At 39.4% G+C, this 25,727-nt stretch overlaps 1 protein-coding gene across 7 annotated transcripts in view; it reads left to right on the top strand.

Annotated features, from left to right (window-relative positions):
• Positions 1–1,438: 1,438 nt before the first annotated feature.
• The window catches only part of NF1 (neurofibromin 1), a 252,360-nt gene continuing 228,071 nt past the window's right edge, over positions 1,439–25,727 (top strand). For 5 of the 7 annotated variants that reach the window (XM_059379758.1, XM_059379756.1, XM_059379754.1 and 2 more), the window contains exon 1: positions 1,440–1,918. In XM_059379758.1, coding sequence (XP_059235741.1) covers positions 1,859–1,918 — 60 coding nt within the window. In that variant the 5' untranslated portion in view covers positions 1,440–1,858. Of the gene's footprint in view, positions 1,919–25,727 lie in introns of all 7 variants that reach the window. The other 2 variants (XM_059379759.1, XM_059379760.1) reach the window with 1 other exon arrangement.

Below are 25,727 nucleotides of genomic sequence, written 5' to 3'. Positions count from 1 at the left end.
TCATGTTGCATCCTTACAGAATGGACTACAGGGGCGCCTGAGTAGTTTTCTGCTTGGTGGGGAGCCTGCTTCTCCCTCCCTCTGCCTGCCTCTCTGCCTACTTGTGATCCCACTCTCTCTGTCACATAAATAAATAAAATCTTAAAAAAAAAAAAAAAGACTACAGAACGACCTAGACCCTATCCTCTTGTTCTAGTGGAATGAAATATTAATTTAATATGTATTTTGGACAGTCACCAGCCATCAGATTGGAAACTTCTCTCGTGGATCTCTCTCTGCATGGGATCCTGGTGTAGAGGAATTTTTTGTGGTAAATGTAAAGTACTAGTTTTTCTCTGCCTTGTCATCCAGTTACTATCATTCCATGTGGCCTAACTGGCTAATTAGTGTGTGCTCAGAATATCTAAACTCATTTTAAGATATCCTAAGTAAAGTGTATTGAAGATAATCTTAAAAATAGCTCACTCCAAAGTGCACGTTCAATATAGATAGATCATTGTTTTGGATGTAATCCTCTTCCTGGAAAACCAATTTCATGACCTATTTCACTTGAAATCATTTCAACTGTGGTTTTAGGGGCATAGGGAATGTCTTTGTTTCCGGAGAGCCACAGCCTATCTCTATTGTTTTTGGAGTCAAACCACCTGGGTTTGTATCCTGACTACCTACGGACTTCAAGCAAATCTCAGAACTTCCTGTGACCCACCCTCATCAGTTAGATGAGGGTAATACCTATTGGAAAAGCTCATTGAAAGATTTAAGTGAGATGAGGAGCGTTGAATTAGTAATGCATTGGGAAGCCCTTAGGGGATCATCGAGGATGGTGCAACATGTACCTATTATCAACTGTGCATTAGTTTTATTAACTTGGGTGCCTATCAGTTCAGCAGAGGAAGTCCGGACTTCATTCCGGAGTCTGAGCACTTTGCCTTCGGGTCTAGCAGTGGGATTTAAGAGACCGTTAAAAAAAAAAAAAAAAAAAGGAATCTCTCTTGGCCTGATTCTTACCTGTTTCTCCCCAGTTTTTACTAGCTTCGAAGGACCTGGAAACATGAGGTTGTGTGCTTTATTTTTTGTGAGAGCTTAAGGCAGAGAGGAACTCTGCACAGACTCCCCCAGAAGAGCGGCAGAGATCTGCGCGCTGGGAGAAACGCTAGCCCTAGGGCGTCCTAACTTCCAACCCGGGGAGCAATCCAAACCCGGAGGCCGGCGGGGGAGGGGAAGCCTCTTGTGGCGGTGGGGATGCGAGCGGATGCTCCCGGGTCAGCTCGGACTCTCCCCGGCTGAACCCAGAACTGGAGTGTAGGTGAGCCCGGCGGCGAAGAGGGACGCACGCCTCCGGGCCCGGAGGAGTTAGGTGACGTCACCTCCAGGAGGACTCGCTTTTTCATTAATGAAACCGGCCGGCGCGGGCGCATGCGCGGCAGGCCCCCTTCCCTCTCGCTTCCCCCTCCCCTTTCCCAGCCGCGCTCTCAATCTCTAGCTCGCTCGCTCTCCCTCTCCCCGGGCCGTGGAAAGGATCCCACTTCCGGTGGGGTGTCATGGCGGCGTCTCGGACTGTGATGGCTGTGGGGAGACGGCGCTAGTGGGGAGAGCGACCAAGAGGCCCCCTCCCCTCCCCGGGTCCCCCTCCCCCGTCCCCCTTCCCCCTGCCTCCTCGCCAACGCCCCCTTCCCCTGTCCCCCTCCCGGCTCGGCGCAGGCCCCCCATCCCCACCCCCGTGGGAACGTTGGGAGCCTGCACTCCTCAGACCCTCTCCTCGCCTCTGCCCTCACCTCGGCCCCCGCTCCCCGCCCTCTTCCCGGCCCTGGGCGCCGGCCGGCCCGTCCCTCCGCCGCCCCCCGGCCGCGGGGAGGACATGGCCGCGCACAGGCCGGTGGAATGGGTCCAGGCCGTGGTCAGCCGCTTCGACGAGCAGGTAACGGGCCCGTGGCGGGCGGGAGGTGGGAGCGAAGTGGGGGTGGGGGCGGAGTGGGTGAGGGGAGGAAGGAGCAGCCGCCTCCCCCGCGGCTGCCTCGGGCTCCGGAGGAAAGGAAGGGGGGAACCAGAGGGGGTGGCCTAGGGGGGAGGTGCGGGGAGGGAGGGGACGGCTGGTAGCTGGCTCCCCTTCCCTCCTAAGTCGGGGGGTGGGGCCTTTTCCCTGACCACCCCTCGGACCCTCCATCCCCTTTATCCCAGCCCTTCCGCTTGTTAATGAGGATGGGCGACCTGGGGGCGCTTTCAGGGGCTCTCCATCTGGATCTAATCATCCCCCCTTACTTTATTTTTTGAACGAAGGTGGGTTACGTTTAGGGGTTTCCCCTTATCTCAGTGGACTTCCAAACTGGGGGTAGCTGAAGGAACCCCCAGGCTTGTGGTGTGTACCCCCAATAGGAGAACGATAACATCCCGCCCCTCCCCCCAGTTTCTTCAGCTTCCTCTCTTGGACGGGGAAGAGTAGAAGAAAGCAGGGAAAGCACAGGTTTTCTTACTTTCTGCTCCCTTGTCTCTGCCTGCCCCGAGAGCTCCGAGTGCACACACACTGCACATCTTTTTTGGTACCCCACATGGGCGTCCCCCCCCCCCCCATATCCTGATGAGACAAGACTGGCATTTACATTGCCGTTGTAGTGGAAACCATGGTTCTCGTTCCCTTCTGCTTCGGAAAGATCTTTCCTTTTCTTCTTCCTTAGTAATTGCAGTTTCGCCCTTTATTTTACCAGGGGTCTGAGAATGTGAATTTGGTTTTCTTGAGTGAGAATCTTGGAGAGTAAGGGGAGAAGGGTGAAAGGAAAAGTGGGAAACTGCATCTGAGTCCGTGACAACGGAGAGCAAGGACCGCTGGGATGTGGTGCTGGAACCTATAATTCTGCTAGTGTTTTGTTGTTTTTAACTCTCACCTCTTGGTTGACAAGAGAACTTTCATTGAGAATATTTGGGGTGGAAAAAAAAAGTTTCATGGCTTGGGGAGGTGCCTTTTTATTCCTTGAGCTTCACACACTGATTCCTAGGGTTGATCAGAATGAATGCACACAGAAACCTTTTGTCATTGGGAATTAGTTTAACTTTGTGTTGCTGTAGGTAGTTGGGGATGGTTTAAAGGGATGCTTTTTGCAGCTGCAGTTCTACCCTGGGCTTCCTCTGATGAGGGAGCTGTTTAAGATTGAATCCATCTATTTTGTTTACTGGGTACAATCTTAAAAGTGATCATGAGAACTGAATGGAGCCGGGAGAAGGGCTCTACTTTTATTGGATCCACAAACATTTCCTCACAGGACTCATAGTGTTTCTGACCTGTCTGAAAGATATTTGGGAGCAGGACTGAGAAGAAATTGGAAAAGAAACGACAGAGATACAGTATAATTACAAAGCTGTCGGGAGCTTGTAGGAGTTGTCTCGCCCATTCTCCTTCTAGACCAAAAAGCATCTAAACCAAGTGTACTACTAATCTATCTGAAGAAGTAAGATGTTACTGCATTTATTAGGTCGTGTTATTGATAGAGCATTAGATTAAAAACTTGAGAGAAAAGACTTTCTCTGTGTAATCTTGGAAAGGATTTAAAAAGGACATGGAAAAACCCCAAAGCTGAACCTTGTGGACAGCATAATCTGGATGCAGGAATTTGAAGGATTCACACCATCATTGTTGTTCTCCAATTTTTTTTTTTAAAGATTTTATCTGTTTGAGAGAGAGACAGTGAGAGAGAGCATGAGAGGGAAGAAGGTCAGAGGGAGAAGCAGACACCCCGCAGAGCTGGGATCCCGATGCAGGACTCAATTCTGGGATTCCGGAATCATGACCCGAACTAGTCGCCCAACTAACTGAGCCACCCAGGCGCCCTCTACTTTTTTTATTAAATAATTTTTTTCCCAGTTTTTAAACTTTATTTCTTCTTACCTGTTGCTCCCTGGGCTTATCTGCCACATACAAAAAAGATAGTTTTCTAAATTTTAAAAGAAGAATGATTTGATTATATGCCCAGTAATGCAAGTAAATATTTCCTTCTTTTTGTCTCCAGTGTTAAAGGACCTTAGGCTTTGTTGTTTGCCTTGTTATGAATATTGTGGGATCAAACCCGCCACCATCTGTTAAAAATTAAGAACTTAAGAGTTTTCAACGGAAGCATTTTTTAAAAATATATTCCTTATGTTGTAATTAAGAGAAAGATACATAGGGCAAATTATTCCTTACATTTTTCTCTTACAAGGTTAAATAAAGCCCGCTGACTGTGATACAAAAGTATAAGCGTTTTCAGTGTTTAATATAAGGTACTTTTTGTATACTTTAATTTACTATAGAAGTAATAAATGTTTAATTCAGATAGAGTTTATCTTGAGGTTGGAAAGTGAGAAAACTGAAGCACAGATATATTAAATGACTTTCCAAGGTCTCATAGCAGACCTAATAATAAGAGCCTCAGTATGAAAAGTATCAAATGCTGCTCAATTAGGAATACTTTTTCTGAAAAGTATCTCGTAGGATTTGTTTAGTAACCCGTTAAGTATAGTTAAGAGAGAAGAGTTTACATTTTTATTGAGGGGAAAGAAAGCTCTGCATGTAGTAAGAGGTATTTATTATAAGAGTCTTAAATGTTTCAGCTATTTCTGAAAGTTTTAAGTTTTGGATATGTTGTCTGTATTTTGTTTCACTGGGTCCAGCGGGATTCAGGCTGCTGCTTATTACAGCTAAGATGTGTGTGTTGAGCCAGAGAGCATGTGCAAGTCTAAAGGTAGCAACTCTGTTTATGATTGAATTGATGTTTTGGTTGGCCTTCTGATATTTATGGTGATTGAATCAGAAATGCTGATAATGTCTTGTACTCTGATGGGTATTGCTTGGCAACTTGATGCAGTAGACCCAGTTAAAAGAAGTGGTAGTGTTCCATCTTGACGTTTTGAGCTTAAGTCCTTATTTCCAGTTAATTAAGTGGTAGTGTTCCATCTTGACGTTTTGAGCTTAAGTCCTTATTTCCAGGTGGGTAAAATGAAATTGCTGTAACCTGCTAGTTTTGCACCTAAACGTAGTATTTGTGGCCTAAGTTGAATGATTCTTACCAATTTTAAAATGTAATTACCTTCTTGATTAGGGATATGGCAGTTGGAAAGGTGGAAGGCCAGGAGGTTTAATGAATGTATCAGTTATATCTTTTACCTCTCTGTGACCTCCCTTTGTGGTGCTGAATAGTAAATTTCCAAATTGAAATTGGCAAATTTTAGGTATATAGCTCTAAATTGTGGCTTATTAGGTTATTTAAATTAGAGAAAACCTTGTTACGTGCCCCACCTGGCTCTGTGTGCCCCCCCCATTTGTAGGACTTTGTTTCTCTCTCTCTCTTCTTTCTCTCTGTCTCTTTTTTTTTCCCCCTGAAGATTTATTTATTTGTGAGAGAGAGGAAGTGAGTTGGGGGAGGGGCAAAGGGCGAGGGAGAGAATCTCAAGCCAGCTGCTTTCTGCGTGTGTGGAGCCTGCTGCTGGGCTTGATCTCAGTACCTTGAGATTATAACCTGAGCCAAAATCAAGAGTTGGATGCTCAACCGAATGAGCCACCCAGGCACCCCAGTAGGACCCTGTTTCTGAAAGGGCACATAAGAAAACTTGTGCTTATTTGAAGATTTTTTTCTTTTTTATAAGAAATTGAAAAAGTATCCTGAAATGATTTGTCATAATTATATTCATTTAAACATTTATATTTTCCCTATCTGGTCAAGTAAAAATGGCATATAATACTCTCTCCTTTTTTTTTTTTTTTTGAAGATTTTATTTATTTATTTGACAGAGATAACAAGTAGTCAGAGAGGCAGGCAGAGAGGGATGGGGGGAGTCTATCCAAAGATTGATGAACACATTAATATATAAGGTTCTGCAAGCATACAGACAAAACAGTACTTTTTTTTTTTTAAGATTTTATTTATTTATGTGACAGAGGGAGAGATCACAAGTAGGCAGAGAGAGGAGGAAGCAGGCTCTCCACTGAGCAGAGAGCCTGATGCGGGGCTGTATCCCAGGATCCTGAGATCATGACCTGAGCTGAAGGCAGAGGCTTTAACCCACTGAGCCACCCAGGTTCCCAGACACTCTCTCCTATTTTTTACAGCATATCAGAATAAAGTCTGATTTTTTATTTGAAATAATAGCATATTATAAATTGAATGCTAATTGGAATGCCCTTTGAATATGTGGTATAAAATGATTGGCAAGGAGCACCTGGGTGGCTTAGTCGGTTAAGCTCTGACTCTTGATTTTGGCTTAGGTCATGATCTCAGGGTCCTGGGATTGAGCCCCATATCCAGTTCCACATTCAAGTGGAGAGTCTGCTTGAGGATTCTCTTTCTCTCCCCCCGCTGCCCCTCCACCTCACTTCTGTGTGCACATGCATGCTCTCTCTCTCTCTCTGTCATAAATAAATAAATCTTAAAAATGATGAACAAAAATAAATAGTCTTTGAGGTTATAAACCACATGTTAATTGGTAAATAGATTTGTAAAACTTTGAAGCTGTTTTGGATTAAAAAAAAAAAAAAACCTGCCTAGCTTAGTCTTGTTCTTAAAGCCTTGTCTGCCATTTATAAGGCCTTAAAAGCAGTTGAAAATGAATGCTCTTTTAGTGAGGGGTATTTTATGGTGAGGAAAATATGCTTATTTTTTCTGGAACTCATTTTTAATTACTTTTTTTAAAGATTTTATTTGAGAGCAAGAGAGAGCGAGCATGAGCAGTGGGGACAGGGGCAGAGAGAAAGGGAGAAATAGTTTCTCTGTTGACTGGGAAGCTGAAATGGGGCTTGATCCCAGAACCCCAGGATCATGACCTGAGCCGAAGGCAGATGCTTAAACCAACTGAGCCACCCAGGCACCCGTGGAACTCATATTTTTAAAAAATTTCTTCCCACTGGTCCTCAATTAGTTCTTTATGCTCCCTCACTCCCTTCACCTTATCTAGCATCTAATTTAACTTTTCTTTATGTGAGTGCCTTCCTTTTTGCCTTCAAACTTACTAAGATTTCTTTTCTCAAACATTTACTTGGTCCTGTAGCTTTCTCTCAGTGGCTCTTTTTTTTTTTTTTTTCTTTCCTTCTCTTTTGTTGCCAGATACCTGCTGCCCCTCCTGTTTATCCACCCATTTCCTTTATAGCTGAAAACTAGCTCTGCCTCTGCTTTCCTTCTGGATTGCTGCTTTCTTGAAAGTGATTCCTTCTGGCAAAAGTGGTTTTTCTCAACGGTAGTGCCGCTGTGGTATTATGTTACCTCTGGAAACCAGTATCCTGGAATTCCTAAGAAAACAGTACTTTTGGGGCACCTGGGTGGCTCAGTGGGTTAAGCCTCTGCTTTCAGCTCAGGTCATGATCTCAGGGTCCTGGGATCGAACCCCGCATCGGGCTTTCTGCTCAGTGGAGAGCCTGCTTCCTCCTCTCTCTGCCTACTTGTGATCTCTCCCTCTGTCACATAAATAAATAAAATCTTAAAAAAAAAAAAGTACTGTTTTGTCTGTATGCTTGCAGAATCTTATATATTAATGTGCTCATCGATCTTTGGATAGACTTGCTTTCTCTGTTGTACTGTGCTGCCTATCACTGAACCAGGGTTCCTAACTGGGGTCTGAGTTTTGTTCTGCTCTTTACTACCTCTGTCCTTAGGCCAGAGCTTAGATCTCTGTGGAGCCTAGATTTTCCTCATCTGTCAGAAAAGAATCAACTAGAAAATCTCTAAGGTTCTCTTATCTAGTTTAAATATTTGATGATTTTAACAGCAACTCCCCATGCCATAAGAGTCCATTGGGAGCTGACTCCACTTAATTTACCACACTATTTCTCATTATGCCTCAGCATGCACCTATGTCCTAGACAGGTTGACTCAGTCTCTTCTGTATATATCATGCTTATTCCTGCCTCTTAGCCTTTGTTGTTGCCAGCCCCTGCCTGAATGCTTTTGTTCCTCCTCTGTGCTTTTAAAATTCCTATCCGTCTTTCAGTGTTCAGCTTAAGCTTCATTTTCCCCCAGGAAGTCTTTTTGGATTAAACTCACTGCAGTCTCATTTCTTGGTGTGTTTGTCACCTGGGGTTTGTCCCTTCAAGAGGGTTGGTTGAACACAGCTTAGTATTTGCTCTTCTCTTTTTGTCAAATAGAATGTAAACTTTCTAAAAAGAAAGAAGCCTCTGTTAGAATTCTCATATAGTCACTACCCCAGGGCCTTTGTAGTTATGAGCATATTGTGTGTCATTGGTGGAATGTTTTGTATATGATTCCTGATTGAAAGGTTGATTGTTTAAAAGGAGTGGTGATTTTAGCTTTTAAATGGAAATAACTTAATTTTAAAGGTAGTGTTTGTAATAGCTTAGGTCTTAAAAGTTAAATGATATTTTAGTCACGAATAGTTTTTTTTTTTTTTTTTAAAGAGATCGCTTTGAGGAACTTGCACATATTTATATTTCTTACCATAGAACTAACATGTTTTATGAATCAAGTTTCAGATCTGGTTAACTACCTCTGTGGTCTTGGATTTGTCATTTACTTTTAGTGGTGAGTCTCTACATAAGGAAATTTTTTGCAGTAGTGTGATAGGATAATAAATGCAGAGAGCTTTGAAAAATCTAAAAGTATTTAAATGTAAGATTGACACATTTTCCTTAGGCTTATTGACTACTGTGTTTTCACTAAATAAGGGAGATTGACTGGTCTCTGGATATTCCCAAGAAATGTACATTAACTGATTTGCATGTCTTACTGTAGCATTCATTGATAAATAGGGTACTGAGTGCATCCTTATGTAGCATATCATGGATGTCTATAATTGATTTTTTCTTGCTTTATCATCTAATTTATAGCAGATGTATTATATGGCTCCTCAAGTTTGGGGCCTTTCATATAAAAGTGTCATAAGGTATTGTGTGAATTTGGCCAGCAATATTGTTACATTTTATTTCATCTTAGTTTTTAAGGTTTTTTGTTTGTTTGTTTGTTTTAAGATTTTATTTATTTATTTGGGAGGAAGAGACTGAGGGAGAGTCAGAGAGGGAAAGGGGGAGGCATATTCCTAGTACCCCGGGGTCATGACCTCAGCTGAAGGCAGCCACGTAACCAGCTGAACCACCCAGGCACCTCTAATTTTAACTATTCTTAATATGTGACATTTTGAACAATAGAAAATTAGGTTCTTAAATCCACTTCCTCCTCTTTTATTTTATTATTATTATTTTTTGATGTGTTTAGCATGGAGAATTTTGTCTTTTAGAAAAGGTTAATGATCTATTACAGTATGGTAGTGCCTTATTTTTACATCTTTTCTTTGGATTACTGAGGCTGCTATGGGGCATTTTTTGGTTTAGTCTTCAAATTTCATGTTTTGGGGTTCCATATGGACTCTGTATTGTTGCATTTTAACAACACGCTTTTAAGGGTGAACAGTGTATTAATTAAGAACATATATTTTGCAAATGTGTTCCTTTAGCTTCAGTCTGTTCTTCATTGGGAGTTATGTATGTGTTTCAGACCAGGGACAGGAGGTATAAGAAAGCATGTGGGTTTTTTTGTTTTTTTTTGGTTGTTGTTTGTTTGTGTGTTTTTTAAAGGAAATTTAAGGGGAATATTCATAGAAATAGAAGGGGAGGTTTGTGGGGAGGTTAGCTTAAACTGTTAAAAGGCTTAGAATCAATACTGAAGTAGAATATGGGCATCTTAAGCTCTTTCTTTGCAGAGGATTGACTTGTATTTATAAAAGCATTGGCTTATTTTATCTGAGATCTTTTAGAATACCCCATTTTCTTGCAGGTGAAGAGGGAAAGATGAGACAAAGTTTGTTCTGACCTTGAAGAAAAGACAAGTTAACATGTTTTACATTATAGTTGACTGTGAACTTAAAGTTTCAGCAATCTGTAATATTCTGTATCATACTAGGTCCCAGAGCCTTACATAAACAGCACTCTGAGAGGTTGTGCTGAAGAAAATTTTAGAATATGAATAACTGGAATTGGTAGTGCCCTCATTAAAGTCTCTTAAGGTGCGTTCAGTAGGCTGCCTGTCTGACCACTTCAAATATCCTATGCCAGTGATACATAGTTACATTCTTGAGTTCTCTTGAGAGTGGCTTTCGAGCCATTGACTTTATCATCAAAAGAACTTCTGTTGCGACAAAAAAGCCCCAAGCTAATATGGAATCCCATCCTATTATGATGAATTGGAATTATTCTCTAAACCTGTATGTATTTTTTTTTTTTTTTTTTTTTACTATAAATGGCACTAAGTACTTTGAAGTAGCAGTAACTTGAGGTGCAAACTTCCAGATTGCATATTTTCTTTAAACCACAGGTTGGCTCTCTTTTGGTTTGATTTAGGATTGCCACTACAGTCTACAAACTGTTGTCTGCCCCTATTCATATTTTATAGCTTTGACTGTCTTATCCTATTGAATTTCAGAGAACTTACTTAACTTTTCCTGATGAAATCCTTTCCCCTTCACTTCATGTCTCCCAAGCAGGGTTGCATATCTGGTGTAAGAGGCATGAAGTTAATTGAGTAAATAGCAGGACTTTTTAGGAATATATTTTAAAGGTTTTTTACCTAAATTATTTTTAATCATAGTTTTATACTATGTATAAAGATCATGACCTTATGGGTCATTACCGCTCATAACAATCTCAAGTGACCCTTTTCACTTAAATTGTTGACAGCTTTCCTTGGGTAGTCTTCATAGTAATTTGGGTGTGAGAAAACAACCTAACCACCTTAAATTTGTGATAATAGTAAACTAGGTAGTTAAAAACAACAACAACAACAACAACAAAACACCAAAACCCAGAAAAGAACTTTTTATTATATAGCTTTCAGGGTGGCCTCGGACCAGTTACCTCTCTGAACTTCAGTTTTTTTATGTTTTCATCTGTAAAATGAAGATAATAGCTGTCTACTCATATTATGAGCTTGTTTAGTATCTTAGTTGTGAATCTTTTACATGAAAGGAAGCAGTAAATAGTCATAAAAATGTATTACTGAGATTATCTTCTGGTGTAGTAGTTTTTCTATCCCTTCTTATAGTTTGATTTGTATAGTTTGGTATAATTTGGTATAGTTTGGTATTATGATTGCACGAGAAAAAAATAAAAACTGGATATGCAGAGCAACTTGTCCACAATCATATGACATGTAATTAATTGAGTTAAAACTAGGGTGTGGGTGTTAATCCTCAGAGCAGTAACTTTTCAATAAAGCTTTACGAAAAAGGTCTACATTTTTTGAACAGATAGCACAAGTATGTAAAGTGAGGAATGTATTATTGCTTCTTCACTCAAAGATGAGCTGTTAACAATTTTACCTTTTATGTTCATATGAGTGTATCTGGAAATCTTTTAACACATCTGGTCATATGTTAGAAATAGACATAACTAGACATACATTTTAAACATATCTTTGATTTCATTATTTATCATTCTTTTCACCTTATCAAAGCTTCTTTGGCTCTTAGGAGAAGTTGTAAAATTGTCCCCACCCTCCTTTTTTTTAGATTTTATTTATCTGTGAGAGACAGACAGAGCGGGAGAGCAAGCATGCATGTGAGTGCACAAGAGAACATGGGGCAGGGCGGTGAGGAGCAAAGCGAGGGACAAGCAGACTCTACCCTGGGTCGGAGCCTGTCTTGGAGCTGCATCTCACAACCTTGAGATCGTGACCTTTGCCAAGATCAAGAGTCAGATGCTTATGACTGAGTCCCTCAGGCACCCCCAAATTGTTCCCCTTTTATTTAGTATAAATATTGCATTATACTCACTACAGATTTTTAGGTGAAGAGAGTTGAATTCTGAAGGTGAGAGAATAGAATTTGTTAGAATACCAACAAGAATGTACAATTATAAATATGAAACTATGTATTTCATTTTTTCTCTTGGCCTTTTACTGTCCAGTTTTATAAAATTGGTTTTCATACTCTAAGAACACTCCATTTAGGATTTGATTAAATCTGAGGCAACTCTTTAAACTTTGGTAGTATTTGAGTATTTTATCCTATCAGATTCTCGGGTATTTCTGTTTATTTATTTTTTTTAACTTGTTATATACATGTTTTTTAGCCCCCGCCCTCCCTGCCGTGCAATGTCATCCTGACTTTTGAAATATCTTTTCAACCTCCATCTCAGCCCAGGGCTGGGAAAATATTTCTTTTATTCTCCAGGTAGGTCTTCCTTTTGGGTAATGAACTGAAGTGGTGGTAGTGGTGGGGTGGAGGCATTTGTATTTCCTGTTATGTTTCAGTTTTTGGCCTCTAATAACTGAATTTGCAAGTAGAGCATGGAAGAAGTAAGTTTTGTTTTGGTCAAATGTTGGCAACAAAGATCAATGAAGACCTGTGCTTTGGTTTCTGCCCTGACTCAATTACCTTGTGATATATAACTCTAAATTCTGAGTTGTTTCATTATCTGTAAAACAGGAGAAATAGGATCTGACAGTCTAAAACTTATATAATTCTTAAAATGGATTCATTTTTGTTTTATTTTTTTAGAGCCAGTCCTCTGAAAAAAAATCATTCCAGCCACTAATTGATCAGTCACAGATCCTTAGTTAGAAGGATTCTGAGATTATTTAAATCCGCTTCTGCAGTAACCTTGACAGATGATTATCCAACCTCTATTTGGACATTTATTTAAAAAAAATATGGTAGTAATTCATGTTCATTGTAGAAATTCAGTAAATCACACACAGGCAAAATGAATAAAGGTCATTTATAATACCACACTGCAGAGAGAACCACAGGTGAAATTTTGGTATATCAAGTGTGCTGATTCTGAAATCAGACTGTCTGGGTTTGAATTCTTGGGCTCTGCTTTGCCACTGCTTCCTAGCCCTTGGCCAATTTACTTAACTTCTTCAGGCTTCAGTTTCTTCACTTGTAAAATAGGGTCAATAAAATTATTTAATTCTCAGAGGTGGTTGTGAGATTTAAATTAAGAAATAATGTGTATTACGTGTATTTCTTAATTTCTTAATTACACGTGTAATACATGTATTTCTTAATTACGTGTAAAGCATGTTGCATGGTTTCTTGCACATGTGGCAGGAGCTTAATAAATGTTAGGTTGTTGGAATTGAATGAGATACATTGTTTTATAATTTGCTCTTTTTTTTTTTTTTTTAAGATTTTATTTATTTGAGAGAGTGAGAGAGAGATCAAGAGCAGGGGAGGGGGGTAGAAGCAGACTCCGCATTAAGCCGGGAGCCTGATAAGGGACCTAGTCCCAGGACCCTAGGATCATGACCCAAGTGAAGGCAGATGCTTAACTGACTGAGCCACCCAGGCTCAGTCTACCTCTCTGTCTCCCTGTAATCTGTTCTTTTAACATGCCAAAATAATGTGAACATTTGCTTATTTGATTACATTTTCTTTTACAGCATTTAAAAGCTTTTAAGCAATTTTAATTTTTTCTTAATATTTTAGAAAGTTTGCATTTTCTACCATCCAACATGTTTATAATCAGAAAAACAAATTTTACTTTATAAAATATGTCTAGAATATATTAGTATACAAAATGATCTCAATTTCTAGTAGTGTAATGTTAACATAGAAGTAGGATCAGAGTGAAATGAATGTAATAAGATTAAAGTATAAGGGCTTGTTAGGGTGCCTTCAGCTGTCTAGGTAAAAGGGGAACCATGACCTACGTACAAGCACAATCTCCTTGATGGGTCTATTGATTTTAGTGTTTTCAAGCATGGTTATGTGGTTGCACCATACAAAATTTAACCAGTCCCATTAAAGACATTAGGTTAAATCCTTTATCTTTTCCTATCTATTATAAGTAATGCTGTGATATACAATCTTATTTTGCCCTCTGGGTGACCAGGGATACTGCATCTCAAGGTAATCCATTCCATTAGTTAAAATTGTAATTGGTAGAAACTCAAATTGAGCCTCATCTGTCATATTTGATCAGTAAACATTCCAGTGTTTTTGTGCTACATGCTAAGCACTGTGGTAAATGCTGGGCTAATAAAGACAAGATATGGCTCTTGGTCTCAAGGTACCTAAAGTATGGTAAGAAATATAATAAATTCCAGTAAATATTATGATAGATGCATGGAGTACAATGGGTGCATGTAAGAAGAGCACTTAATTTATTTTACTATTTAATTATTTATTAATTAGTTAGTAGGTTCCATGCCCCAATGTGGGACCTTAACTCACATCCCCGAGATCAAGAGTCAGATGCTGTACCCATTGAGCCAGCCAGGCACTGATGAGGAGTGAATTTAGACTGGGCAGTCAGGGAGAGCTTGTCAGGGAAAGTGAAGCCTGAACTGGATTTTGAATCTTGTAGGGTCTTCTATGCCATAAAGAAATGTTTAAATTCTCTTTTAAAGGCTTTGGGCAAAATTTTCATCTAATGGCTTATCCTTATGTGAGCGAGGTTGAGGAATATAATGAAGAGAAATGATGGTATGAGGTACCTTAGAAGGTAGAAGAAAATAGTGATCTTAAATTCAGTAGTGGAATTAGAGACTGAGTTGGTAGAGAAGGAGAGAATGGGTTTGATTTATCATAGCTGTTGGAGTAAATGTGAATGGGTGCAGTTTAAGGACACTTAGCAATACAGGACAATATTAAGGACTCAGCTGAATTTGGTAATCATATCTTTGTTATGGTCATAGTCACTAGAATTAAGATTAAGGAAGGTTAAAGATCAGATGTTGGATAGGTGGTCCACCTTGATATTGAAATCACCTAAATTAGAGTTGCCAGATTTAGCAAATAGGATGTCCAGTTAAATGTGAATTTCTGGGGTGCCTGGGTGGCTCAGTCAGTTAAGTATCCAAATCTTGGTTTTGGCTTAGTTCATGATCTCAGGATGGTCATATCCAGCCCCATGTTCTGCTTCATGCTCAGCAGGGAGTTTACTTGAGATTCTCTGCCTCTTTCTTTCCCTCTGCCCCTCCCCCTGCTCTCACTTGCACACATTCTCTCTCTCTCTCTCTCTCTCCAAAGAGATGGAGGGAGAGGGAGAGAGAAAACCCTAAGTAGACTTAACACTCAGTGCAGAGCCCAATGCCGACTCTTCAGTTAAGTCATGAATTACAGGTCATGAATCAGTTGGTTCATTTAAGGTTGGTTCATGATCTTGGGGTCCTGGGATCGAGCCTCATATTGGCTCCCTGGTCAGCAGGGAGCCTGCTTCTCCCTCTCCCTCTGTCTGCACCGCCCCCCCCCCCCCCCCGCCACTTGTACTCTAATAAATAAATAAATAAAATCTTTAAAAAAGGCTGAGCATCAGGTACACTATATTTTAGGTATTCATTTGATTACCGGTGTAGTAAATCCATCAGAGAATATTAATTGGCATATGTGTGCAAGTGTGCTGTATTTTATTTTTTATTTGTATTTTATTATTTATTATATTTTATTTATTTGAGAGAGACCGCACACATGCATGAGCAGTGGGAAGGGGGCAGAGGGAGAGGGAGGAGCAGGCTCCCCACTGAGCAGGGAGCCCATTGCATGACTTGAACCCAGGACCCTGAGATCATGACCTGAGCCAAAGGCAGACTCTGGTCATGATCTGCCTTGACCAGATTGTGATCTCAGACACCGACTGAGCTACTCAGATACCCATTTGTGTGTGTGTGTGTGTTAAGTTTTATTATGAAAAGTATCAAACATACACAAAAGTAGAGAGAGAATTGTAAATCTCTATGTACCCATTATCCAGCTTCTAGTCAGTTTTTCTCATCCATAGTCCTCATTTCTTGCTAAACATCTCTCCATTTTGAAGCAGTCCTAGTTATTATTTCAGCCTGACTTTTTCTTCTGACTTCAAGAGATTGTGATATAAAAACAGTACTCAAGGGGCACCTGGGTGGCTCAGTGCTCAGGTCATGATCCTAGCGTCCTGGGATGGAATCCCGCATCGGGCTCTCTGCTCTGCGGAGAGCCTGCTTCCTCCTTTCTCTGCCTGCCTCCCTGTCTGCTTGTGATCTCTCTCTGTCAAATAAATAAATAAAATCTTAAACAAAACAAAAAAAAAACAGTACTCAATTAGGAATCAGAAGACTTAAATTTGAGTCCTAACTTTCTGAGAAATGAGTTAAGCTAAGCAAGTCAAGCTGTCTGAACCCCAGATTCCTAATATTTTGAAGGGAGCATGGTGGGAGCATAGATTTTGGAGGGGACATAAGTCTACTTCCCTATTTCACAGGGTTCTGTGTGAGTCAAAAATATGAGATAAGATAATATATGTGAAGGTACTTTTGTAAACTTAATACAAATTTCATTCTTGTTAGTAAATGATGTTTCCTCCTCTAAGTGCTTAAAAGTCATCTGCATAATAATCAGTTTTAGAATTACCTGGTTGCTGGCCTTAAATTCAGTCCATAGTCCTGAAGTCACATTTTCACCTTTATCTACCTCTGTGTTTTGACAATTGAGGCAACATTTTCTCATTCACAGTCTGGCGCCTTTCTGTTTTTCATGAGTTCTCAGAGTTCACTGACAGTGTTTCCTTTATCACATTTCTAAATTTTCATGTGTACTCTTGAATTAGTTCAAGTCAGGTAGACTTGAATTCAGATAAAACAGGTGGATGGGGTCTTTATGCTTTAAGTGTTCTGATGGCTCTTAACCTTTTTTTCAAATACGAAGATCATTTTGTTTTCTGGTAGAACAATTATAAGTAAAATTGAATAGTTGTGCTTTATCTCCTCCTACTATTGTACTATGTATTCTAACCAGTAGATCTTGTCCTTCCTCCTCTTAATGTATTTTAAAAAGCTGTTAAATGTTTAAACATTTTTTTCTTTAAAATATTTAAATTACTCTGAACTTCTAACTGCTTTTATACTCTATCAATTTGTCTATTAGATATAGTATATGTTCTTTTCTTAAGTGTTCTTATCAATATTGAACTCTAAGAGAGGGTAGAGGAGGAACAACCAGTACAGGCACATTAATTTGTGTAGAAATGCCAGGTTTATCAGATCACTTAAGACTCATGTTAAAAGTGTAGATTTCCTGGCCCAACTAAACATCTGAATGCTAGAGGTATGGACAATGGGTTGCAGTTTAAGAAAAATCTCTTTCAGTCATTTTGATGTAAAGCTGGGTTTTTGAATCACTGCTGTATGATATGCAGGAAGACTTCAGCTCATCGACAGTATTTAGGAAGTCATAGTATAGTCATCTATAGCATCACATCAAGTAGAAAGAAAGTAGGTGAACTTTGAATATCATATTATAAAAGATACTGGAGGGGTGTAGAAATAATGAGGACTAGGTGAACTAAAATTCCAGTGGTAGAAGAGGCCTTTATAGGTAAGAAGAGGATTGCTGACATTTGCTGTTTCTGGATACAGACTAGAGAAAAAGGATAAACCAGAGGTGAATTGAGTCTTACTAAAACTTCAACCTAGCATTCACAGTTCAGTTCCTGAGTGGATTGAAATGATCAGTCTCTCTCATCCCTTTTGGCTAATAGAATAATTGGTGAACTCCCTCAGGAATATATGTTGTAGAGTTTCTGAGATTCTTTCATTTACAATATCTGGCATACAATGAACAATTTATAAAAAAATTCAAAAGCTGGAAAACACTTATTCCTAACAAGAAGAAAAAACTGTATAAGTAGACCCATGATAATTGAAATGAACAGACAAGGACTTCAAAATAACTATAAAATGCTAAAGAAATTGTAGGAAAAGATGGATAAATAGGTGGAAAATTGGAGTTTATTTGTAGAGAATTGGAATCCTAGAGAGGAATTAATGGATATTCTAGGAATCAAAAAAAAAAAAAAGAAAGAAAGAAAAGAAAAGAAAATAACATTGGTTGCTTAAGGTCTTTCATTTACATGTTAATTAGAAAACTTTGGTGCAGGACTCTAGGACCTTGCTCCACCCCTTGCCCTACTCTTCATTTTTCTAAGAAAGTAGGAAAACAGGCCAGTTGAATATATATTGCTGATGTGAGTAGACAATGTCTGTCTTACTACTGATTCCAAAGCTTAGTACAGTGCCTGATACATTGAAAACAAAACAAAAATCCCACAAAAACAAGCCCACATATGTAAACTATTCATTGGATGGATTTAATAGGCCAAATGGCTCAGTGGATTAAGCTTCTCCTTCAGCTTAGGTCATGATCTCAGGGTCCTGGGATCGAGTCCCACAGTAGGCTTGCTGCTCAGCGGGGAGCCTGTTTCCCCCTATCTCTCTGCCTGCCTCTTTGCCTGCCTCTCTGCCTACTTGTGATATCTCCCTATCAAATAAATAAATCTAAAAAAAAAAAGTGTACAATTTGATGAGTTTTGATATACTTACAAGTCTCTAATAGCATCACCACAGTCAAGATAATGTACATTTATATTGCCTACAAAATTTTCTCCATTCCCCATAATCCATTCATATGTCCTGTCCCTAGGAAACCACCGAGCTGTTTTGCCCAACAGATACATCACAAATTGTTTAGTCATTCATCTCTTGATAGATACTTGGGTTGCTTCAGTTTTTAGCAATGACAAATAAAGCTCTTGAAGGTTCATGTGCACAACTTTGTGTGGGTATACTACTTTCATTTTTCTTGAGGAGATGTGAAGGAATAGAATGGTTGGATCATATGGTGGGTGTGTGTGTGTGTGTGTGTGTGTGTGTGTTTTTTCAGAAGCAGCCAGTCTTTATTTTCCAAAGTGATTATACCGTTTTACAGCACTGTAGGAGAATTCCAGTTGCTCCATATCCTTGCCAACACTTGTTTTCCTTAAAAAATTTTTTAATTATAGCCATCCAAGTAGGTATGAAATAGTATATCATTATGGTTTTGATTTACATTTCCTTAATGACTAATGATAGTGAGCATCTTTTCATGTGCTTATTTACTATCTGGATATATTTTTTGATGAAGTGTATATTCAAATCTTTTGCCCAGTTTTTTAAAGAAATAGTTTTTTTTTTTTATTACTGAGGGTTTTTTTTTTTGTTTTTTTTTAAGATTTTATTTATTTGACAGAGAGAGACACAGCAAGAGAGGGAACACAAGCAGGGGGAGCAGGAGAGGGAGAAGCAGGGAGCCAGATGCAGGGCTGGATCCCAGGACCTTGGTATCATGACCTGAGCTGAAGGCAGCCACTTAACAACTGAGCCACCCAGGTGTCCCTTATTACTGAGTTTTGAGAGCTTATGGCATATGCCGAATACAAATCCTTTATGAGCTATATGGTTTGCAGATATTTTCTCCTGGTTTCTGGCTTTTTTATGTTCTTTTCAAAATCTTTTGAAAACAGATGTTCTTATTTTGTTGAAGTCCAAATTACCAATTTTTCTAAAATAGAAAAGTATCATGTTTTTGATGATATATCTAAGAAACTTTTGTCTAACTCAAGGTCACAAAGGTTTTTCTCTTATGTTTCCTTCTAGAAATCTTACTATTTTAAGTTTTACAAACTACGTCTATGATGACTCATTTTTAATTTTTGTACTTGGTGTGATTCTATATGGCTATCATTTTGTCAGTCCACATGGTGTTGATTAATGAATTCTTATAGTAAAATTTGAAATCAGGCATTGTAAATCATTCAGCTTTGTTTTGCTTTCTCAAGGATGTTTTAGCTAGTGTGGATCCTTTGCATATCCGTGTACAATTTAGGATCAGTTTGCCAATTTCTATTTTAAAAAGCCTATTTTAATAAGGATTGTGGTAAATCTGTATATTAGTTTTGGGAATATTGCCATTTTAACAGGTATTAGTTTTGATTTCAGTTTCTGATTATTGCTAATATATAGAAATACATTGATTTTGTTGGTTGATCTTTGTATTTAGTGAGGCTGTAGCTTTTTTGCTTTTTTTTTTTAAGGACAGTTTTGATCGTACCTCATTAAAGTCAACATATTTGATAGTCCAGTTCTCTGCTTGACCTGTAGAAACTGATAAATGTAAGGGTTCTTTCTGTTAGATTGTAAAGAAGAATGCAGCTGGGATGATGCTGACAGGAACAAGAAGCAAATAGGAAGAATAAACTCCTTTGTCCTCCTCCATTCGTACAGTATCTCTTTAGTGTCCCCTTGGCAGTGCCTTAATGAGGAGCCAGCTGGCAAAGGAGAAATGTAGTTTGTATCGTAACCCCAACCTTCAGAAAACACAGTACAGAGGGTAGATGTGAAGATGAGAGATGGCCTCTTAGCAGTGGGCACAGTCCACCCTTTTGGCTACTCAGTATCCATACTTGCCTTTATTGGATATTGGCAGGAGACTGCTTTTGACTAAAAGTTAAAGTCTTCTTTGTAAAAAGTGAATACATTCTTACCCTTTTCCCAAAATAAAGAATGAAGTCCTAATACATATTTTTTTAAGGACTTTCTTCATCTATTTGACAGAGAGAGCGCATGTACAAGCAGGGGAGCGGCAGCGAGAGGAAGAGGGAGAAGCAGACTCCCCACCTAGCTGGGAGCCCAGTATGGGGCTTGATCTCAGGACCCTGGGATCATGACCTAAGCTGAAGGCAGACGCTTAACAACTGAGCCACCCAGGTGCCCCACAAAGCCCCAATGTTTACTGTATCCATTTCTGGGTGACATTCACAGTATCTATTTTTAGGCTGTTTTTAATTATTCTTCAAGTTCATAGTCCCATCCGAATATCCTGATCCTAAAGACTAAATTGTGAAGTTAACCTTGCTAATAAAATTTGTGTAACATTGAGAAGAGAGAAGAAATTCATTTATACATTCATGTAAAATCCTGTATAGTAAGCAAAGAAGAACATATGTATAAATGCTATAGACCTTCCATTCGTTAGCTAGTTGAGAGATTGTAGTTCATCTTTAAAATTACTTTGTTCTACTGCCTGTTCCTTGTTTCCTTTGCCCTCATTCAGGATCTCAGCTGGTGGGGAAACCCAAACCTTTATTAGGGAAAAATGTTAAGTCCTCAGTGCTTCTGCTTTTTGTATATTTCTGTCAGCTTTTACTATTATATGTGGATAAGATACATTTCAGAGAATCCTTGGAGTTCCAGATAGCCCTCCCTATCTCCCTTATGTAGCTGTAGTCCACAATCTCGTAAGTAATCCAGATGAATTATACCACCTAGTAGAATGACCCCTTTCTTTGCTTGTTGATTTAGTGTGGTGGTTCTCAGCTGAGGCCAGTTTTGACTCCCAGGGAACATTTGGAAATGTCTAGAGATTTTTTCAGTTCCCATGACTTAGGAGAGTGATGTTACTGGCATATAGTTGGTAGAGGTCAGGGGTGCTGCCAAGTATCCTCCAATGCACAGAATACCCCCCAACAGCAAAGAATTATGCAGTCTAAGATGTACGTAGTGCTGAGATTGAGAAATCTTGATTTAATGGTCCGGAAGAGCCTGTGTGATCATGAAGCTGTTTCAACTTTCAACTTAGTTGGAACCTAATGGGATCATTCTTTCCTTGAGAACCCAGGCCTTGAAACCAATGGACATCAAGGTTGTAGGCACTGGAAGCAAAAATTCTGCTAATGGAGTTTTTAGGGAAAATAGTGGGAGATATTACTTCTACTTACACCTCTTGACTGTTAGACATATGTATTTTGACCATGGGAAAACTGTTATATATTGGTTATTGATTTAAAGCATACACTTGAGGATTTTTTTTTTTTTAATCCTTTGAGAGTGAGTGAACATGAGTGGGGGGAGGGGCATTGGGAGAGGGGCAAGCAGACACCCTGTTAAGTATGGAGTCTGACCTCCAGCTCAATCCCAGGACCCTGAGATCAGGGTCTGGGCCAAAGTCAGATGCTTAGCCAGCTGACCCACCCAGGTGCCCCAAGGATTTGGTCTTACACCAGCACTGTTACCGAGTCTTCGGCAGGCCATTCTATTAGTCTGTTAGATCAGCTGCATCCAAGTGATAGGATGTGTGGTAAGACCAATGAATTTAAGGTTCACAAGTCCATTCCTGTACTATTTTTTTGCTGTGAAATGAGTTCCTTGTTTTATTTTGCTTGAAGAGGAACTATTGGCTAAAATATCCAATTTCAGTTGTCTTGTGCTCCTCAATTGTTGTCTGTTTATGGACCAAAAGAGCATTTCCACCTCTATAAATTCATTGCATGTTAGTTTTCAGTTAAATTGAAGATTAGTATATTATGTAAGGTATATATTTTGTAATATCAGTGGATTTTTTTTCTCTGACCATAATGAAATCATTTTGGCACTGGGAGGAAATGGTTAAAAGTAGACTAGTAGGTCATTTCCATATGAAGTCAATAGGACTTAAGCCTGGATGGTAAATTTCTATGGGCTTTTTCCTCTTCATGGTGATTCCAAGTTTATTTTGATCTGTATATTTTTTTTAATGAATGAAATTTTCTTTCATTCAGCCTGATTGTAAAAGGCCAGGCTCCTGTCTTTCTTTCTTTCTTTTTTTTTTTAAGAGCCTGATGCAGGGCTCGATCCTAGGACCCTGGGATCATGACCTGGGCCAAAGGCAGAGGCTTTAACCCACTGAGCCACCCAGGCGCCCCAGGCCAGGCTCCTGTCTTGAACTGAGTTGTAAACTAGGCACAGTGGCAGGTGCTTGAACTGTTATTTGAAAAGCTGCTTCCTTCTCTGGGATGAGTTTAGGATTGTTTTAAATGTCATGTTACAACTAGCACGTAGAATCTTTGCCATTCAGAAATTTTCACAGAGTGCCTGGGAGGCTCAGTCAGTTAAGTGTTTGCCTTTGGATCAAGTCATGATCCCAGGGTCCTGGGATCGAGCTGCACCATCTGGCTCCCTGCTTCTCCTTTTCCCTCTTGTGCTCTCTCTCTCTCTCTCTCAAATAAATAAAATCTTAAAAAAAAAAAAAAAAGAAAGAAACTGTTTTCTCAGCTTCAGGAAGGAGGTGAAGCCTGGTTTGGAATTTTCACTTGACTGCTGACTTCTATAATTTTTAATTTATTAAAATATACAATTTGTGCATTGTGCCAGATTATTTTATTAATGTTTCTTAAAAGTTGAATCCCAGAGGTAAACATTATAAACATTTGGCTGTGCCTCTTTGGATTGTACTATTTGGATGTCCATTTTCATTTTTAACATCAATTGCCTTATTTCTTCACATAATTATAACGGGATGATTCAGAAATTTGGTTGATGATTCTTTAAAGAATTGTATTGAAAGATAATTTTTGTAAAAATATTAACTAAAATGACCTGGAGGCAGACTGTTTTGGTAGGTAAACACCAAAACATGTTTTATTATTCCTTTTCTCTTCGCTCTCTCTCACTCTTTTTAAGATTTTACTTATTTATTTGACAGATAGCACAAGCAGGGGGAATAGCAGGCAGAGGGAGAGGGAGAAACAGGCTTCCTGCTGAGCCCAGCGCAGGTCTCAATCCTAGGACCCTGGGATTGCTACCAGAGCTGAAGGCAGATGCTTAACCAGCTGAGCCACCCCTCTTTCTCTTTTTGTGCCTGTGTATGGCACATGTGTGTGCAAAGGCATTTACAATAAGTTACTTGTAGGCATCATGTTCCTTTATTCTGTTAGTACTTCAGTGTGTCTCAAGAATGAGGAAGGGCCTGTTTTAAATGTACAATTACAGAAGTCAGGAAATGTAACATTGATAACAGTGCTGTTCTTTTTAGTATATGGGACATACTCATAGCTTGTCAGTAGCAATTTCCCAAATAATTTATATGCTTTGAAAATCTGTTTTGTTTTTTTACCAACTTCCTGTGTTTTAATAGTGATTTTTGATTTTTTTCTTCTTTCTCCTTTGGGTTTCAGATGTGGGAATTAATATTCAATACTGTAAATTCTACATAAACCGCATGTCATGTTTCTCATGCCTAGGCATGTGTAACCTGAGTCTGAGTTGGTGTGCTAGGCTCCAACACTTAAGCATACTTTGGGCAGTCTTTTTGGAACATGATTTTACTTAAATTGTTTCTGGGAAAGGATTTTATTTTATTTGGTTTTAAGATTTGTTTATTTGAGAGACACACAGGGAGAGTGAGAGAGAGCATGAATCGGGGGCAGAGGGAGAATCAGACTCCCTGCTGAGCAGGGAGCCGGACATGGGGCTTGATCCCATGACCCTGAAATCATGACCTGAGCCAAAGGCGGGATGGTTAACTAACTGAGCCACCTCCAGGTGCCTCGGAAAAGGATTTTAAAATTTTATTTATTCATTCATTTATTTATATTCTGTGTTGGGGGATGGGTGGAGGGAGAAGGAGAGAGTCTCAAGCAGACTGTGTGCTGAACACAGAGCCCAGTGCAGGACTGGATCTCACAACTCCAAGATCATGACCTGAGCTGAAATCAAGGAGTTGGATGCTTTTTTTTTTTCAAAAGATTTTATTTATTTATTTGATAGAGACACAGCAAGAGAGGGAACACAAGCAGGGGGAGTGGGAGAAGGAGAAGCAGGTTTCCTGCTGAGCAGGAAGCCCGATGAGGGGCCCAATCCCAGGATCCTGGGATCATGACCCGAGCTGAAGGCAGCTGCTTAACGACTGAGCCACCCTGGTGCTGCAAGAGTTGGATGCTTAACTAGCTGAGCCACCCAGGCACCCCAGAGATTTTAAAATTTAAACAAATATGGCTATATTACGGGAAAGAATGCGAGATTTGCATTTCTTTTGAAGAGCACGAGACTTCAAAGGAGTCATTTACCTCCCAATGATTTAGGGTCAGAATCAGGCCAAACATGCCTAAGGCAGGGAAAGTATCCCCCCTTTAAGATTAGGCTGGTGAAGTCTAGGCATTTGGCTTTTTAAAAAATATTTAATGTTTGAGATTCTTAGATCAATAGTTTTAGTGAACTTCATCACAATTTTAAAATTAAGATGGTAATTCTATTAGAGGAATGGTACTGTATGCAATATTTCATTGAAGTATCTCTGTCCAGCTCAATAATAGATACTTTTAGTGTAGATCAACCATGTAGCCAGTTTTTCTTTTGTTCCATTAAATTGGAAAATTATATCTTGTGATTATTAGTTGTCAGTAATAGCAAGTGTTTCACTCTGTTTAATAGCTTTAGATATTTGTATTGAATGTGAACTGAGAAATTATGAAGAGATTTTTCACTGACAGCCACTTTTAATTCTTTATCAGATGTTAAGTTGATGTACATTATTAAGCAAGAGCTGGAAGATGGAATGTAACATCCTAGGAGATAGGGGCAGGGGCTTCCTATTTTACTGTTGGGTTGTGCTTGCGCCAGAAAGTATGTTTTTTTCCTTGTGTGTGTGTGTGTCTGTGATAAAGAGGGAGAGTAGGAGGAGCACTATTAGGAATACTATTTTCATATTTTTCTTTTGGGGGATATATATTTTTTAAATTATTAATCTTCCTAATTGCAAAATATATTACAAATAAAGTTGAAGCTCTCCTTCCTGATCCAGTTCTCCCCTTCTAGTGTTTAGTACTATTCTGAATTCGATTTATACTCTGTTTATGTGTTTGTCCTCCTTCTCTTATATATGTGTATGTTTCTATAACCTCATGTAGAATATTTTCATCGTATGAAGGTCAGTTTATCTGTTTCTGCTGCAGAAGAATACTTGGGTTTTTTTTCTCCCCAAGTTTTGTTTTACTGTTACGGACAGTGCTTCAAGTAGCATGTTTTTGCACTAATTCTCTAGTTTTTATCTCTGACTTAAAATATACTGTGAAACAGGGGCGCCTGGGTGGCTCAGTGGGTTGGGCTGCTGCCTTCGGCTCCGGTCATGATCTCAGGGTCCTGGGATCGAGCCCCGCATCGGGCTCTCTGCTCCGCAGGGAGCCTGCTTCCCTCTTTCTCTCTCTCTCTCTCTGCCTG

The sequence above is a fragment of the Mustela nigripes genome, chromosome 16, assembly GCF_022355385.1.
Source record: "Mustela nigripes isolate SB6536 chromosome 16, MUSNIG.SB6536, whole genome shotgun sequence".
Lineage (NCBI taxonomy): Eukaryota > Metazoa > Chordata > Mammalia > Carnivora > Mustelidae > Mustela > Mustela nigripes.
The sequence above is the reverse complement of the archived record's forward strand: the minus strand, read 5'-3'. Positions and strand labels throughout refer to the sequence as shown.